Below are 18,267 nucleotides of genomic sequence, written 5' to 3' on the forward strand. Positions count from 1 at the left end.
AGGTGAAAAGTTTTAAGCTCCTCGGCGCACACATCACAGACAAACTGAAATGGTCCACCCACACAGACAGTGTGGTGAAGAAGGCGCAACAGTGCCTCTTCAACCTCAGGAGGCTGAAGAAATGTGGCTTATCACCCAAAACACTGATAAACTTTTACAGATGCACAATCGAGAGCATCCTGTCAGGCTGTATCACCGCCTGGTACAGCAACTGCACCGCCCGCAACCGCAAAGCTCTCCAGAGGGTGGTGTGGTCTGCACAACGCATCACCGGGGGCAAACTACCTGCCCTCCAGGACACCTACAGCACCTGATGTCACAGGAAGGCCAAAAAGATAATTAAGGACAACAACTCGAGCCATGGCCTGTTTACATCGCTACCATCCAGAAGGCGAGGTCAGTACAGGTGCATCAAAGCTGGGACTGATAAACAGCTTCTATCTCCAGGCCATCAGACATAAACAATCACCCACTATCTTACCTCTGCCCAGTACCCTGTCCTGAACCTGGGCTTTTTCACGTAGAAAATTCAGTACCTTGGTTCGGTTTCCTGGAGCTCATGACAACATGGCGTGCCTTGAATTTGATTGTGGACTACAGGAAAAGGAGGACCGAGCTCTCCCCCATTCTCATCGACGGGCTGCAGTGGAGCAGGTTGAGAGCTTCAAGTTCCTTGGTGTCCACCTCAACAACAAACTAAAATGGTCCAAACACACCAAGACAGTCGTGAAGAGGGCACGACAAAGCCTATTCCCCCTCAGGAAACTAAAAAGATTTGGCATGGGTCCTGAGATCCTCAAAAGGTTCTACAGCTGCAACATCGAGAGCATCCTGACTTGTTGCATCACTGCCTGGTACAGCAATTGCTCGGCCTCTGACCGCAAGGCACTACAGAGGGTAGTGCGTACGGCCCAGTACATCACTGGGGCTAAGCTGCCTGCCACCCAGGACCTCTACACCAGGCGGTGTCAGAGGAAGGCCCTACAAATTGTCGAAGACCCCAGCCACCCCAGTCATAGACTGTTCTCTCTACTACCACATGGCAAGCGGTACCGGAGCGCCAAGTCTAGGACAAAGGCTTCTCAACAGTTTTTACCCCCAAGCCATAAGACTCCTGAACAGGTAATCAAATGGCTAACCGGGCTATCTGCATTGTGAGCCCCCCCAACCCCTCTTTTACACTGCTGCTACTCTCTGTTTATCATATGCATAGTCACTTTAACTATACATTCATGTACATACTACCTCAATTGGGCCGACCAACCAGTGCTCCCGCACATTGGCTAACCGGGCCATCTGCATTGTGTCCCACCACCCGCCAACCCCTCTTTTACGCTACTGCTACTCTCTGTTCATCATATTTGCATAGTCACTTTAACCATACCCACATGTACATACTACCTCAATAAGCCTGACTAACCGGTGTCTGTATGTAGCCTCGCTACTGTATACAGCCTGTCTTTTTACTGTTTTATTTCTTTACCTAGGATAGGATAAAGTAATCCTTCTAACCCCCCCCCCTAAAAGATATAGATGTACTATTGTAAAGTGGTTGTTCCACTGGATATCATAAGGTGAATGCACCAATTTGTAAGTCGCTCTGGATAAGAGCGTCTGCTAAATGACTTAAATGTAAATGTTTACCTACATATTGTTCACCTAACACCTTTTTTGCACTATTGGTTAGAGCCTGTAAGTAAGCATTTCACTGTAAGGTCTACTACACCTGTTGTATTCAGCATTTCACTGTAAGGTCTACTACACCTGTTGTATTCAGCATTTCACTGTAAGGTCTACTACACCTGTTGTATTCAGCATTTCACTGTAAGGTCTACTACACCTGTTGTATTCAGCATTTCACTGTAAGGTCTACTACACCTGTTGTATTCAGCATTTCACTGTAAGGTCTACTACACCTGTTGTATTCAGCATTTCACTGTAAGGTCTACTACACCTGTTGTATTCGGCGCACATGACAAATAAACTTTGATTTGACATTCTGTTAAAGGTCCCCAAACCACACACATCCCTGGGTCGCTGCTCTTTTCAGTTCACTGCAGCTAGTGACTGGAATGAGCTGCAACAAACACTCAAACTAGACCGTTTTATCTCAATCCCTTCATTCAGACTCAATCATGGACACCCTTACTGACAGTTGTGGCTGCTTTGTGTGATGTATTGATGTATCTCCTTCTTGCCCTTTGTGCTGTTGTCTGTGCCCAATAATATTTGTACCATGTTTTGTGTCGCTACCGTGTTGTGTTGCTACCATACTGTGTTGTCGTCTTAGGTCTCGCTTTATGTAGTGTTGTCTCTCGTCGTGAATTGTGTTTTGTCCTATATTTTGTATTTTTAATCCCAGGCCCCCGTCCCCGCAGGACGCCTTTTGGTAGGCCGTCTTTGTAAATATGAATTTGTTCTTAACTTGCGTAGTTAAATAAAGGTTAAATAAAAAAAGAAAGATGTGTACGAGGCTAACTATGGTACGAGTGTGTGTGTGTGTGTGTGTGTGATATTAGGCCAACAAAAGGTCACATGCTGTACTGCAAGTCATTATGCTGAACACTGAAGTAGTAGAGCAGCATCTCAGAAGTAGCAACATCATCATACTGTTCCCATTAACACACCATGAATGCGTCCCAAATGGCACCTATTCCCTACATAGGGAACTGTGGACCAGTAGTTTCCCTATGGACCAGTAGTTTCCCTATGGACCAGTAGTGCCCCTATGGACCAGTAGTTTCCCTATGTAGTGAATAAGGTGCTATTTTCAGATGCAACACATCCTCCTCACCAGACTCCCAATGTCCCGTCTCAGGACCGGTCCAGAACACCAGCTACTGACCAACAGCCTTCATCCTCCTCACCAGACTCCCATGTCAGGACCGGTCCAGAACACCAGCCACTGACCAACAGCCTTCATCCTCCTCACTTTGAGCTTCATATAGTTATGTCCCCCCCCCCAGCAAATTATCACAAATAAACAGTCAGGAAAAAACATCCCTTCGTCTGTTTGAAATTCCGTTACTTTCCCGAATTATCCTGAAGTTACACATGCAATACAAAAGAATCATGGCTGTTCCTCAATACATTCTCCTTAAACCTTTGGAACAGCACCTAAACCCATCGGCGTTGTCTTTGAGCAGGTTGTGGAGGGAAGGTGGAGCCATGTACCTAGTGGTGGTGTAGAGCAGAGCTGCTCTGAAAAATCCTACGTCAGGGCAGAGCAGCCTGCAGTGCCTCGGTTATAAACCAATCTCCCTGGAAGACTTCCAAGATAAACTTTCCCTTTCTGTTTGTGCTCATCAACTTTAACATGACAATCTTTCCTTCCTCCTAACGTTGAGAAATAACTCCTAAACAAGTTGACAAAGACAACCAGACATTTACCTGCAGTTTTTCATCTTTAATCTTTTTTTTTTGTATTGAAATTCATACTGTGTTGTCAGGACTTTCCAACTCAAAATTCACAAAAAAAAAATGATTTATGTAAATCCACTCGGCGGACAATTCTTATTGGTTGACCCAGCGTGCACGTGGCCTGTGATTAGTCAACCTGACCTCAAGTCCCGCCCATTCATTAGAACCTCCCCTAGACACTGAGCTAAAGACAGACTAGTATGAACCTCAAAATGGCACCCTATTGCCCATGTAGTGCACTACCATTGGGAGCCCCATGGGCCCTGATCAAAAGTAGGGCACTATACGAGGGAATATGGGTGCCATTTGGAATTCATTTCCAATTCCCGTTTTGACCACAGGCTACGGCAACCCAAGAGAGACAAAACAACTTTGCTCCTCGAAAGACAAAATAAATGAGATTTAAATTTTAAAACAGAGCCTGATCAGGTGTTTATATAAACACGATTGAACCAACAGAGTTCAACATGATGCTTCCATTCTTTCAGTACGGAGACAGGCCGCATCCCAAACTGAACCCTATTCCTTATTTAGTGCACTACTTTTGACATGAGCCCGTTGGGTTCTGGGTAAAAGTAGAACACTGTACGGGGAACAGGGTGCCATTTGAGATGCAAGCCAGAGAGAACAGCCTCGTTCCAAACACTAAATACCCTAACCCCTACACCCTTGTTCACTTAGAACCATCAAAAAGGGTGACAATTCAAATACTCCCCATACAGCCCTACCTTTCAGATCCAGGTTCTGATATGGGGGATAGAACCTCAATCTTTTCATCCACAAGGGGTTAGGGGATAGGAGAGGAGTAACTGGTTTGGAACGAGACCCATGAGAAATAAAAACCGCTCTACACAGAGAGTGTTTATGATGTAGTAAGAGGAAATTTAGGCAGGTCTGCAGGTGGTTATCAATAAAAACATCACAATACAGTGCAGAGTGTTCGAGTTGGCTGCTAGGGGGGGAAAGGAGACCTCTAGCTCCGCTAAAACCATTGACAACTATGTGCCATTTTAGGGATTGTTAAATAACTGTTTTCATCAACCCTTGAAGAGCATACTCAAGAGTTATACAGCAAGTAACTGCATGCTTTCATGATCAATAAACATCAATTGATCGTGTACTTTTAGATACGTGAGAGTAGCCTATTAATTTGGCATGTAGCAAAATAGATTTCCAGACAACAAAATTTAGCTTGCTTCATCAGAGATTAGGCTTGTGGAAAGAGCTTGACATAGACAAGTCCTCATCTTGGTCAAGTGGACTACGGTCACCACCACTAGAGGACAAGCAAATCAAACGATATCTGGATATAGCCATCTAGTTTAGTTTATCCCCTGAAAGTTAGCTAGCCACATTGACGCAATCTGCCGTTAGCTAGCCACGTTGACGCCGCTAGCTAGCCACATTGACGCCGCTAGCTAGCCACATTGACGCCGCTAGCTAGCCACATTGACGCCGCTAGCTAGCCACACTGACGCCGCTAGCTAGCCACACTGACGCCGCTAGCTAGCCACACTGACGCCGCTAGCTAGCCACACTGACGCCGCTAGCTAGCCACACTGACGCCGCTAGCTAGCCACACTGACGCCGCTAGCTAGCCACACTGACGCCGCTAGCTAGCCACACTGACGCAATCTGCCGTTAGCTAGCCACACTGACGCAATCTGCCGTTAGCTAGCCACACTGACGCAATCTGCCGTTAGCTAGCCACACTGACGCAATCTGCCGTTAGCTAGCCACACTGACGCAATCTGCCGTTAGCTAGCCACACTGACGCAATCTGCCGTTAGCTAGCCACACTGACGCAATCTGCCGTTAGCTAGCCACACTGACGCAATCTGCCGTTAGCTAGCCACACTGACGCAATCTGCCGTTAGCTAGCCACACTGACGCAATCTGCCGTTAGCTAGCCACATTGACGCAATCTGCCGTTAGCTAGCCACATTGACGCAATCTGCCGTTAGCTAGCCACATTGACGCAATCTGCCGTTAGCTAGCCACATTGACGTGGTACATCAATCAATGTATTCTCTATCACTTCTGTCAGCAGCAATAGGGATTAAAACGCTCTTAAAAACAATGTTGTAAAGGGGATAATGTTAGCTAACGTTGCTAGGTAGGCCTACGTTGGTTGGAGAAAAAAAAAAGTACATTACCACTATATGTTTAGCCAACTGTACAAAGTTTCTACCAGTAGCTAGCAAAGTAAACATTATCAGCTAACAGTACATCTGCAAATGCGGCCTTCTGCTGCTTGACTGGCAGAGCCCACAACAGATGGGAAATGAACCTAAACCCGTTCATACTTGTCAGGTATAGCTCTCCTTTCTATCACTCAAATATCCAATCAATGGCGGTCAAGATTGAGATTTATCGTGAGGCTACCCTCGCGTATCTGAAATTCCATGATCAATTGATGTTTACTGATCATGGAAAGCATGCAGTTACTTTATAAACTGATGATAGAGACAAATGTGGAATAATCTGACGTTTGTATTTTTGACTCTGGGCTTCAAGAGGAGATGATATTACAACCAGATATTTAACAATCCCTTGAAAACGGCACGCAGTTGTCAACGGTTTTAGCGGAGTCTAGGGAGTCTCCTTGCCCCCCTCAGCAGGCAATTCAAAACCTCTGCACATGCGTATTGTGACGTTTTATTGATAAACGACCTATTGAACAGAGTCATTAAGATGTCATATTGTAACCGGAGGTACGTAGATGTACAGAGTTCTAGAACGGACAACTGTCTGTCATCCATGTTGGCGCCGGGTCATTCTATAGCAACAAGAACATTCTTAGTTGGATTCCAATTAGAATGGTAATGTTGTGGAACAATCCGGCACAAACATGGCAGCCATGAAAAGTATAAATGCAGATCTCAAAATGGCACCCTATTCCCTATGTAGTGTACTACTTTGGACCAGATAGTGCACAATAAAAAGGTGGAACGGGGTGTCATTTGCTATTTGCCTGTTGCAATATCATGGAGCTTTTAGGTGCCAACATGGCAACCGTGAAAAAGTCGGAAAATCTCAGAGTTTCTCTGTATATGTACGTCTCGGTGTGCGTCCGAAAAGGTACCCTGTTCCCTATGGACTCAAGCCCATGGGCCCTGGTCAAAAGTAGTGCACTACATAGGGAATAGTGTACATGGAGCAGCAGCTCCCTCTATAGGGTTTTATTCACTGACACCCCCCCACCCTGTCCCTTAGTTAACCATCAAACAAACAGAAAATCAAAATAAAAGTCCCCCCACCCTCCTATGGGTTTCTACCTACACGCCCTGGACCTGTGTGTGTTGTTCGGTGTGTGTGTGTGTGTTCCGGTTGAGGACGCCAGAGTCTCTGCGAGGGTGTGTGAGATCGTGCTTGTGTGTGCGTGGGCGCTCCCTGGGGGTGAGGGGGACTCCTAGTATTTCACTCCTGGAACGAACTCCTTCGCATCGGGGTTCAAGTTGCTCTTCCTCTGCAGGGAGACATGGAGTGGAGTGATGGTGGGATTAAATAAAGGACAAAAGAAAGTGAGAACCATTCAATTGTACAAAACTAATTTTACACACACATTACAAGATGGCGGTCTATTGTTGTACATATATTTGGTGGATGTGTTCTCTGACGTGTGTGTTCCGCTGTGTCTCCTCACCGCCATCTCCTCTGCGTTTCCTCCGTCGCTGACTGACAGGCCGTTAAGCTGCTGCTGGATCTGGCCCACCCCCGAGGGGAGGTCCCTGGCCGGGATGAACCAATCCTGGTCCTCCTCATCCAACATCTCCTGGAAACAACGCTCCAAGAACTCCTGCTCCAACAACTCCTCTTCAACCTGACAGAGAGAGAGAGAGAGAGACAGAGAGACATAGCTATTTCAGCCACAACCGTTGCTGACAGGTGTATAAAAATCGAGCACACTGCCATGCAATCTCCATAGACAAACACTGTCAGTAGAATGGCCTTACTGAAGAGCTCAGTGACTTTCAACATGGCACCGTCATAGGATGCTACCGTTCCAACAAGTCAGTTCGTCAAATTTCTGCCCTGCTGCCCCAGTCAACTGTAAGTGCTATTATTGTGAAGTGGAAACGTCTTGGAGCAACAACAGCTCAAGCGCAAAGTGGTAGGCCACACAAGCTCACAGAACAGGACCGCTGAGTGCTGATGCACGGAAAAATCCTCTGTCCTCAGTTGCGACATTCACTACGGAGTTCCAAACTGCCTCTGGAAGCAACATCAGCACAAGAACTGTTCATCAGGAGCTTCATGAAATGGGTTTCCATGGCCGAGCAGCCGCACACAAGCCTAAAATCACCATGCGCAATGACAAGCGTCGGCTGGAGTGGTGTAAAGCTCGCCTCCATTGGACTCTGGAGCAGTGGAAACGCGTTCTCTGGAGTGATGAATCACACTTCATCTGGCAAAAACGAATATAAAACGAATATACGTTTGGCGGATGCCAGGAAAACGCTACCTGCCCTAATGCATAGTGCCAACTGTAATGTTTAGTGGAGGAGGAATAATGGTCTGGGGCTGTTTATCATGGTTCGGGCTAAACCCCTTAGTTCCAGTGAAGGGAAATTTTAACGCTACAGCATACAATGACATTCTAGACAATTCTGTGCTTCCAACTTTGTGGCAACAGTTTGGGGAAGGCCCTTTCCTGTTTCAGCATGACAATGCCCCCGTGCACAAAGTGAGGTCCATACAGAATTGGTTTTGTCGAGATCGGTGTGGAAGAACTTGACTGACCTGCACAGAGCCCTGACCTCAACCCCATCAATCCTTTGGGATGAATTGGAACGCCGACTGCGAGCCAGCCCTAATCGCTCAACATCAGTGCCTGACCTCACTAATGCTCTTGGCTGAATGGAAGTAAGTCCCTGCAGCAAATGTGCCAACATCTAGTAGAAAATCTTCCCCCGAAGAGTGGAGGCTGTTATAACAGCAAAGGGGGGGGACCAACTCCATATTAATGCCCATGTTTTTGGAATGAGATGTTCAACAAGCAGGTGTCCACATACTTTTAGTCAGTAGTGTACATGGAGGGAGAGGAGAGATGGAGTGAGAGCAAAACAACGCTCCAGGAACTCCTCTTCAGACAGGACACTAGTAGTAGTTTATCAGTGAGCCAGGCTGAAATGATCTGTTCTCAGTGCCCAGTATAGAAATGGAGGAGAGAGAGGGATAGACAAGGGATGAAGACTCGTCTTACTGTAATGAGACACCCTCATTACACAAAAAAAAAACATTACACAACACACAGAGAGAGGGAGAGAGAGTGAGCGAGAGAGGGAGAGAGAGAGAGAGAATGGTGTGTGGTTGGAGTCCACCTCTAAAGGGTTTCCTCTTAATAAGACAGATCAAGCAGACACATCTGGGACTAACTGTCTATGTGTGTGTGTGTGTGTACACCAACCTGTCTGTTGTAAACATCCTCGTTCTCCATCCACATGTACTCAGCAAAGGGATCGTCTCCTCCCTGATCACCCTCTCCTGGATGCCCATTTGCTACAGGCTCCTTGCCTTCCTTCCCCGGAGCCCCACCCCCCGGCGTCTTCACTACCTCGGGACCACTCATCTCCGACGGCTCTGATGGGACCAGAGAGATGAAGAAGCATGGTTACACACACACACACAACACTTCTTGTTTGATTTCCTTGGTATTTCTGAGTAATACTGGCATTGTGACAACCCTACCAGTGTTTCCACTGCAGCAATTTAGCTGTGCCGCTGCGCCCAGGGTGGAAATTAACACCAGCTAAATGCTTGTAGATTTTGTCATTGGCTGGTGGTCACAGAGCATTTGGAAGCAGTTTTTTTTTTTTGGCTTGGTAATATGCATTGTCCAATCTGTTAAAATAATTGTAACAAATAATCGTACTAATATGTTATTGGGCAAAATGTTCCCCCATTCATTTGAGTACAACATCCTTTTAAAAAGTCCCCAGAACTGAGCATTCTACTTAAAAAATTGTATCAGGGGGGGTGGGGGGTGTACCCAAACCCCCTCACTGTAACATTTTCCCCCCCAACTGCTACAAATTCTTCCTGGAGGAAACACTGAACCCTACAGTCTACCTCCACCTTTAAAACCTAAAAATAGGCCAATTCACTAAACATCACATTGACAACCAGCCTGAGAAACACTGGAAGGCAGTTCTGCAGGAGTTTACAAAAACAACATTGTAGATAAACAGCATCCATAAAAATAGTAGAATACTACAACACACACATACAATAGAGCACCATAACATAATTCACAGGCCTTCTGTTATCTCTAGAACGGTCCTAAATGACACCAGGACTGTACAAACTATAAATCATTGACTAACTAAAGCCCATCAGACAAACTGTCTGGCAGATCGAGGAATGAAGTAGCCAGGCCAGGGATTGACATTTTTTAAAAAAAGGAAAGGGTGGCACTGATATATATATTCCACAAATCTAACGTAGATGGAATATACGGCTTCCCTGTGGCTCAGTTGGTAAAGCATGGTGTTTGCAACGCCAGGGTTGTGGGTTCGATTCCCACGGGGGGCCAGTACGGGGGGAAAAAAAGATATGTATGCATTCACTACTGTAAGTCGCTCTGGATAAGAGCGTCTGCTAAATGACTAAAATGTAAAAATGTATAATCAATTAAAAAAAAGTTACTAATACACTTCTAAATTTTGCCATTTGAAGTAGGTACTAAAGTGCCCATGTTCTGTTGCTAGTAGATGATAAAGATCCAATCTAATTGTATTCGTCACTTGCTTGGTAAACAAACAGGTGTAGACTAACAGTGAAATGCTTACAGGCCCCAAAATACAAATGTAAAGTGATATGTCGTATTGGGACTTTTAGTTGGAAGGATGAAACCAAATCAAAAAATTTAAAAGCAACCTAATTATGCAATATTCCCTTTAACGTCTGAAAAGGCACTCGCCCTCGGGGGAAAATCAGGAGTATTTTTTTGGTTGCCTAATGATTATGATCCCTTACCCAAGTAACTATTTTCACCTACACACCGGGGAAGAACCAGAAAGACCAGACTAGACTAGTGGAACTATTTGTTGTCACCTGTCTAATGGGACGACCACAAAGCAGGTTGATGATTGACTGCTCATGTCTGGCAATAGGGCTTAATATCAATCCCTGAGCCAAGTCTAGATTGGTAGAACAGTGGTTCAAGCTCCATACTGACTTCAGTTCAATACAGCGCCATACTGACTTCAGTTATAGTTAAATAAGGCTGAAAGTAACATTGAGATAAGCACATAAAGGTGTATTATACTTTGCATGCATTGATGGTAATAGGAATTGTATGAGGTATGATCGGATTGGGGATGGTAAATTGGCCATATTCTGTTATAATCTCCACCCGACACAGCCAGAAGAGGACTGGCCATCCCTCATAGCCTGGTTCCTCTCTAGGTTTTGGCCTTTCTAGGGAGTGTTTCCTAACTACCATGCTTCTACACCTGCACTGCTTGCTGTTTGGGGTTTTAGGCTGGGTTTCTGTACAGCACTTTGAGATATCAGCTGATGTAAGAAGGCCTATATAAATACATTTTATTTGATTAAATTAGAATTTGGACCAACGCCTGGCCTGTGTAGTCCATTGGTTAGTGACTCGGACCCCTGACTAGTGACTACATGGCTACCTTTCTCAATTAAATACAACGAATATATATTTAAAGAATTTGGACCAGTCTCGTCAGAATACAGTTCAACCACTGGTGGCTGATGGAAAGTCTTGTAGAAGCGCCAAAGTCCACGCTGAGAAGCAATTTATCGAACCGTTTCCTGTATTATATATACACACACACACACACACACACACACACACACTTCTACTACGTTACACTCATTCCCTGTCATTCAGAGGGAGGGAAACAAAAGAAAACATTGTGAATGAGGAAGCGACGCCTCTACTTGAGAGGGGAAAACACCACATTTTGAAAATATTAAAAAACACGTGTACGGCCATGGACTGGTGCTTATGTAATACAGCTAGTCAGAGACCTGCGTGACATTGCAGAGGATCTCACTGCCTGTGTGAATGCTATAGCTAGCTATATCTGAACGTTAAATACGCAGTAACCAACAATAGCTAGCTGCTCTTCGAGACAGCAACCCTAACGTGGACAGCTAGCTACATTGCCAGTCCCTTGTACATTAGCGAGCTTGCTACTGCAGTGTAGGACAATTTGCTAACTTCAAATGAAGCCACGTGTTTTCTTTATTTAGAAAGATCAACAATGCCAAGATGGCACACCTGTGTATGGAATAGCTACAGTGTATTTCTAGCTGGTTAGCCATCACTGGTAAATATAGCTAGTCTGATGCCATTTGTATTGGGGTCAACGTGTTGTCACGGTGTTGTTGTGTAACTTATTAACCACGCTGCATGCTGGGAGGGGCTTGTTTATGTATGCATGTATACTCTGAGAAATATAAACAAGTTATTAACCATTGCTTATTTTCGGCCTCGTTAAAAAGCTTAACTTAATTCTGTTAAGACAAATCTTAATGGGTGTAGTTTAGCTATAGGTTTGTGGTGATGGATTTAACGATCGCTAACGATGCTACATCAACCTGCCTTTCCATTGCTATCTGGCTAATAAACCAGTCTCACACCTTACCAAAACGCAAACAAATGGTGGCTAACATCAAGGTTGGTTGTAACAGGCCGCACATGAAGTGATGACAAAAAAAAAAAAAAAAAAAAAAACGACAACTACACATGAAATTAGCACGATAGCTAGCTGTTAAAGTGGATTGTGAGAGCTTAGCTAGGCGATGCTAGCTACAACATACTACCACCATCATGGATGGGGGGGGCCTACATGGAAAACATAACGACACAACTAACGGCCACGGAAGAAAATAAAAAGTTTAACGGTAAACAATATTTTGAAACGGCTTAACTTAGAACGTATTTCCCACTAACATGGAACAATGGCAATGTCAGAACTTAGAACGCCAGAACGCGAGGCTAACAATAGGTTTGAGTTCCATTCCCATCTGGATTGATGCGTCAGAGACGCAATTAGCTAAGCTAGGCTAGGCTAACTAAACTAGCCAACTGGCATTTGCTAGCTAGGCTAGGCTAACTAAACTAGCCAGCTGGCATTTGCTAGCTAGGCTAGGCTAACTAAACTAGCCAGCTGGCATTTGCTAGCTAGGCTAGGCTAACTAAACTAGCCAGTTGGCATTTGCTAGCTAGAGCTAGGCTAACTAAACTAGCCAGTTGGCATTTGCTAGCTAGGCTAACTAGACTAGCCAGTTGGCATTTGCTAGCTAGGCTAGGCTAACTAAACTAGCCAGCTGGCATTTGCTAGCTAGGCTAGGCTAACTAAACTAGCCAGCTGGCATTTGCTAGCTAGGCCAGTGCATGGCATTTCGCACGGAATCGGGCCAAGACGCAATATTCAGTTCAAATATTTGGCTGTGAAATCCACGTAAAAAAAAGTTTAAAAAAAACTGACGGCGGGTGTTGTAAAGTCATACCTGGCATCCCCTGCTTTACCGTTTCCTCTTAAAAAAAACAATACAAAATAAAAAAACGTATTTCCAACACACTCGTAGGCTAGCTAACGTTAGTTAGCTAAATACATTAGGAACACGGTGGTCATGTGGTCCAGTCTTGAACAAACAGCCAACAAGCGCCCTCCCCTGTCTCTCACCAAAACACACACTTGCGTGGCTAACATTAAAACTAGTGGTGTGGTAAGCGAGACATAAAGTCAGCGGGAGGTATATGTTGAACATTAAATATAAATATTACGGTATAGCGGACACTATTAAACGTTTAATGGTGACAAACATTGTATAGCTAGCTAGTAGCAGAGTAAACAATGCTTAACAGATAAGTGCGAGTGTTTTTTAGAAACTCGCCAACTCCCTTCATCCTTTACCGTTAGCTAGCTAGCTTTGTTTAAGATATTCAACAGTCAAGCAAAGCGAACGATACGGGTTTGCCAAGTTAAGATTGAAAACACAGCCACAGCTGTTAGCAACCTACGATAGCCGCTAACCTATAAATAGGTAACGTTACTCACCAACCAAGTTGAAATGTGGTAAACAAACCCCGTAGTAAAAACTAAACGGCGGCTCCTCAATTATCGAAAGAACCCCCAGAACAAAACAATTTAACACATCCAATTTTAAGATTCGTAAATATTCGTCTTTGTCCGTTTTTCCCCGTTATAATCCATAGAGAAAGAGCCTCGGAGAAAAAAAAAATCACGATTTGTGCCACAACCGCGAGCCAGGAAAACGGTCACGTGGTACCGATTGTCCAACTGTACACACCGACTATTGGTGGGAACGGAAATCAGTCAACTTATTTTACTGACATCACTGCTATCGAGTAAAACGAGAAACAGCCCCCTTTTTCATTCACAGACGGAGTAAAAAAAATTTTTTTTAAATGCAATCTGGTAAGGTAGGACATTCCTGGTGCCTTTATAATATGTGTCAAGTTAATTATTTCATTGTCCTGGTCTAAAAACTGTGACGAATACCATATCAACAAGTACGGTCATTACTAATCCTTTCAGATGTGATTGTCCAAGAGAGGAGAGGAAAAAAGTCAATTCAAGACTATTGAGATTCTGCTAATGGCAATGGTTGAAATGCATTATCTTTAGCAGTCAGCAGAGGGCGCCACAAAGACATATTTTGAGAGCATGGGAGGTATTTGTGAAAGAAAGAGAACACTTTATGGAACACAAAGCCACTATCTCATCCTGGAATATCCAAGGCTTGGGGTCCTCTGCCTTTGGCCTAAAGAGCAGGAACCTGGACTTCACCAAAGAAATCAGAAATACAGACAATGTCATCGTACAAGAAACGTGGTATAGAGGAGATGGACCCACTGGTTGCCCTCTAGGTTACAGAGAGCTGGTAGTCCCATCCACCAAACTACCAGGTGTGAAACAGGGAAGAGACTCAGAGGGTATGCTAATTTAGTATAGAGCAGACCTAACTCACTCCATTAAATTAATCAAAACAGGAACATTTTACATTTGGCTAGAAATTCAAAAGGAAATGACCACAAAAGAGAAAAATGTCGTCCTGTGTGCTACCTATATCCCCCCACTAGAATCCCCATACTTTAATGAAGACAGCTTCTCCATCCTGGAGGGGGAAATCAATCATTTCCAGGCCCAGGGACATGCACCAGTCTGTGGTGACCTAAATGCCAGAACTGGACAAGAACCTGACACCCTCAGCACACAGGGGGACAAACACCTACCTGAAGGTGACAACATTCCCTCCCCCATATACCCCCCTAGACACAACTATGACAAAACAACCAACAAAACATGTCACAACTCCTGCAGCTCTGTCGCATGCTGGGTCTATACATAGTCAATGGTAGGCTTTGAGGGGACTCCTATGGTAGGTACACCTATAGCTCATCTCTTGACAGTAGTACTGTAGACTACTTTATCACTGACCTCAACCCAGAGTCTCTCAGACCGTTCACAGTCAGCCCACTGACACCCCTATCAGATCACAGCAAAATCACAGTCTACCCGAACAGAGCAATACTCAATCATGAGGCATCACAGCAAAAGAAACTGAATAATATTAAGAAATGCTACAGATGGAAGGAATGTAGTGTGGGAACCTACCAAAAAACAATTAGGCAACAACAAATTCAATCCCTTTTAGACAACTTCCTGGACAAAACATTTCACTGTATGTAGTGAAGGTGTTAACTTGGAAGTATATTTGACCTCTCGGCTTCCCTATCAAAATTTCAAGCAGACAACCAAAGAAAAGTAACAATGACAAATGGTTTGATGAAAAAATGCAAAAACCTAAGAAAAAATTGAGAAACCTGTCCAACTATAAACATAGAGACCCCAAAAACCTTAGCATTCACTATGATGAATCCCTAAAACAATACAGAAATACACTATGGAAAAAGAAGGAACAGCACGTCAGAAATCAGCTCAATGTAATTGAAGAATCCATAGAATCTAACCACTTCTGGGAAAATGTGAAAACACTAAACAAACAACAACACAAATAGTTATCTTTCCAAAACGGAGATGTATGGATAAACCACTTCTCCAATCTTTTTGGCTCTATAACAAATAAAAAACAGCAAAAACATATACATGATCAAATACAAATCTTAGAATCAGCTATTAAAGACTACCAGAACCCACTGGATTCTCCAATTACCTTGAATGAACTACAGGACAAAACACAAACCTTCCAACCCAAAAAGGCCTGTGGTGTTGATGATATCCTCAATGAAATGATCAAATATACAGACCACAAATTCCAATTGGCTATACTAAAACTCTTTAACATCATCCTCAGCTCTGGCATATTCCCCAATATTTGGAACAAAGGACTGATCACCCCAATCCACAAAAGTGGAGACAAATTTACCACAATAACTACCGTGGGATATGCCTCAACAGCAACCTTGGGGAAATCCTCTGCATTATCATTAACAGCAGACTCGTACATTTCATCAGTGAAAACAATTTAGTGAGCAAATGTCAAATTGTCTTTTTACCAAATGACTGTACGGCAGACCACGTATTCACCCTGCACACCCTAACTGACAAACAAACAAACCGAAACAAAGGTAGTCTTCTCATGCTTTCTTGATTTCATTTTTATTTTGACTCAATTTGGCTTTAAGAGGTCTGCTATACAAATTGATGGAAAGTGGTGTTGGGAGAAAAAACATACGACATTATAAAATCCATGTACACAAACAACAAGTGTGCGGTTGAAATTGGCAAAAACACACACGTTTCTTTTCACAGGCCCTTGGTGTGAGACAGGGATGCAGCTTAAGCCCCACCCTCTTTAGCATAAAATATATCAACGAATTGGCGAGGGCACTAGAACAGTCTGCAGCACCCGGCCTCACCCTACCAGAATCTGAAGCCAAACGTCAAATCAAATCAAAATCACATGCACCGAATACAACAAGTGTAGACCTTACCGTGAAATGCTTACTTACAAGCCCTTAACCAACAGTGCAGTTCAATGACTGGAACGAATTGCAAAAGTTGCTGAAGTTGGAGACTTATATCTCCCTCACTAACTTCAAGCATCAGCTATCTGAGCAGCTTACCGATCGCTGCAGCTGTACACAGCCCATCTGTAAATAGCCCACCCAACTACCTCATCCCCATATTGTTTTGATTTACTTTGTTGCTCTTTTACACACCAGTATTTCTACTTGCACATCATCATCTGCACATCTATCACTCCAGTGTTAATTTGCTAAATTGTAATTACTTTGCAACTATGGCCTATTTGACGCCTTACCTCCTCACGCCATTTGCACACACTGTATATAGACTTTCTATTGTGTTATTGACTGTACGTTTGTTTATTCCATGTGTAACTCTGTGTTGTTGTTTGTGTCGCACTGCTTTGCTTTATCTTGGCCAGGTCGCAGTTGTAAATGAGAACTTATTCTCAACTGGCCTACCTGGTTAAATAAAGGTGAAATAAAAAGAAGAGTTAAGAAAATATTTACTAAATAAACGAAAGTAAAAAATGATAAAAAGTAACACAATAACGAGGCTATATACAGGGGGTACCGGTACCGAGTCAGTGTGCAGGGGTACAGGTTAGAGGTAATTTGTACATTTGTACTGTTTGCTAATGATCTGGTATTTCTGTCCCCAACCAAGGAGGGCCTACAGCAGCACCTATATCTTCTGCACAGATTCTGTCAGACCTGGGCCCTGACAGTAAATCTCAGTAAGACAAAAATAATGGTGTTCCAAAAAAGGTCCAGTTGCCAGGACCACAAACACTAATTCCATCTAGACACTGTTGCCCTAGAGCACACAAAGAAACTATACATACCTCGGCCTAAACATCAGCACCCCGGGTAACTTCCACAAAGCTGTAAACGATCTGAGAGACAAGGCAAGAAGGGCCTTCTATGTCATCAAAAGGAACATAACATTCAACATACCAATTAGAATCTGGCAAAAAATACTTGAATCAGTTATAGAACCCATTGCCCTTTATGGTTGTGAGGTCTGGGGTCCGCTCACCAACCAATAATTTACAAAATGGGACAAAGACCAAATTGATACTACATACAGAATTCTGCAAAAATATCCTCTGTGTACAACGTAAAACACCAAATAATGCACGCAGAGCAGAAATAGGCCGATACCCTCTAATTATCAAAATCCAGAAAAGAGCCGTTAAATTCTACAACTACCTAAAAGGAAGCGATTCCCAAACCTTCCATAACAAAGCCATCACCTACAGAGAGATGAACCTGGAGAAGAGTCCCCTAAACAAGCTGGTCCTGGGGCTCTGTTCACAAACACAAACAGACCCCATAGAGCCCCAGGACAGCAACACAATTAGACCCAACCAAATCATGAGAAAACAAAAAGATAATTACTTGACAGAAAGAAAGATTTAACAAAAAACAGAGCAAACTAGAATGCTATTTGGCCCTAAACAGAGAATACACAGTGGCAGAATACCTGACCACTGTGACTGACCCAAACTTAAGGATAGCATTGACTATGTATAGACTCAATGAGCATAGCCTTGCTATTGAGAAAAGCCGCCGTAGGCAGACCTGGCTCTCAAGAGAAGACAGGCTATGTGCACACTGCCCACAAAATGAGGTGGAAACTGAGCTGCACTTCCTAACCTCCTACCAAATGTATGACCATATTAAGGACACATATTTCCCTCAGATTACACAGATCCACAAAGAATTCAAAAACAAACCCATTTTGATAAACTCCCATATCTACTGGGTGAAATACCACAATGTGCCATCACAGCAGTAAAATGTGTGACCTGTTGCCACAAGAAAAGGGACAAATACAATTGTAAATGCAA

The 18,267-nt window shown here is 43.8% G+C and overlaps 1 protein-coding gene across 2 annotated transcripts; it reads right to left on the reverse strand.

The window, feature by feature from the left end:
* Positions 1-3,385: 3,385 nt before the first annotated feature.
* Positions 3,386-13,688, reverse strand: LOC115194664 (polyadenylate-binding protein-interacting protein 2B). 2 transcript variants are annotated; one of them, XM_029754537.1, is made up of 4 exons: positions 13,461-13,688; positions 8,831-9,003; positions 7,067-7,243; positions 3,386-6,889 (listed from the first exon to the last, which is right to left on the reverse strand). In XM_029754537.1, exons 2-4 carry the CDS (start codon positions 8,990-8,992, stop codon positions 6,833-6,835), a joined length of 396 nt encoding a protein of 131 aa, XP_029610397.1. In that variant the 5' UTR covers positions 8,993-9,003; positions 13,461-13,688; the 3' UTR covers positions 3,386-6,832. The 2 variants fall into 2 exon arrangements, with proteins under 2 accessions (XP_029610397.1, XP_029610396.1); XM_029754536.1 differs by lacking the exon at positions 13,461-13,688 and adding an exon at positions 12,910-13,060.
* Positions 13,689-18,267: the final 4,579 nt, after the last annotated feature.

Source organism: Salmo trutta, chromosome 5 (assembly GCF_901001165.1).
Source record: "Salmo trutta chromosome 5, fSalTru1.1, whole genome shotgun sequence".
NCBI lineage: Eukaryota > Metazoa > Chordata > Actinopteri > Salmoniformes > Salmonidae > Salmo > Salmo trutta.

Coding starts and splice junctions, on each gene's coding strand:
- LOC115194664 (XM_029754536.1), bottom strand. Junction 7,244..8,830: donor AGGATGTTTACAACAGACAG/GTTGGTGTACAC, acceptor TCTCTCTGTCAG/GTTGAAGAGGAGTTGTTGGA. Junction 6,890..7,066: donor GAAACGCAGAGGAGATGGCG/GTGAGGAGACAC, acceptor GTCTCCCTGCAG/AGGAAGAGCAACTTGAACCC.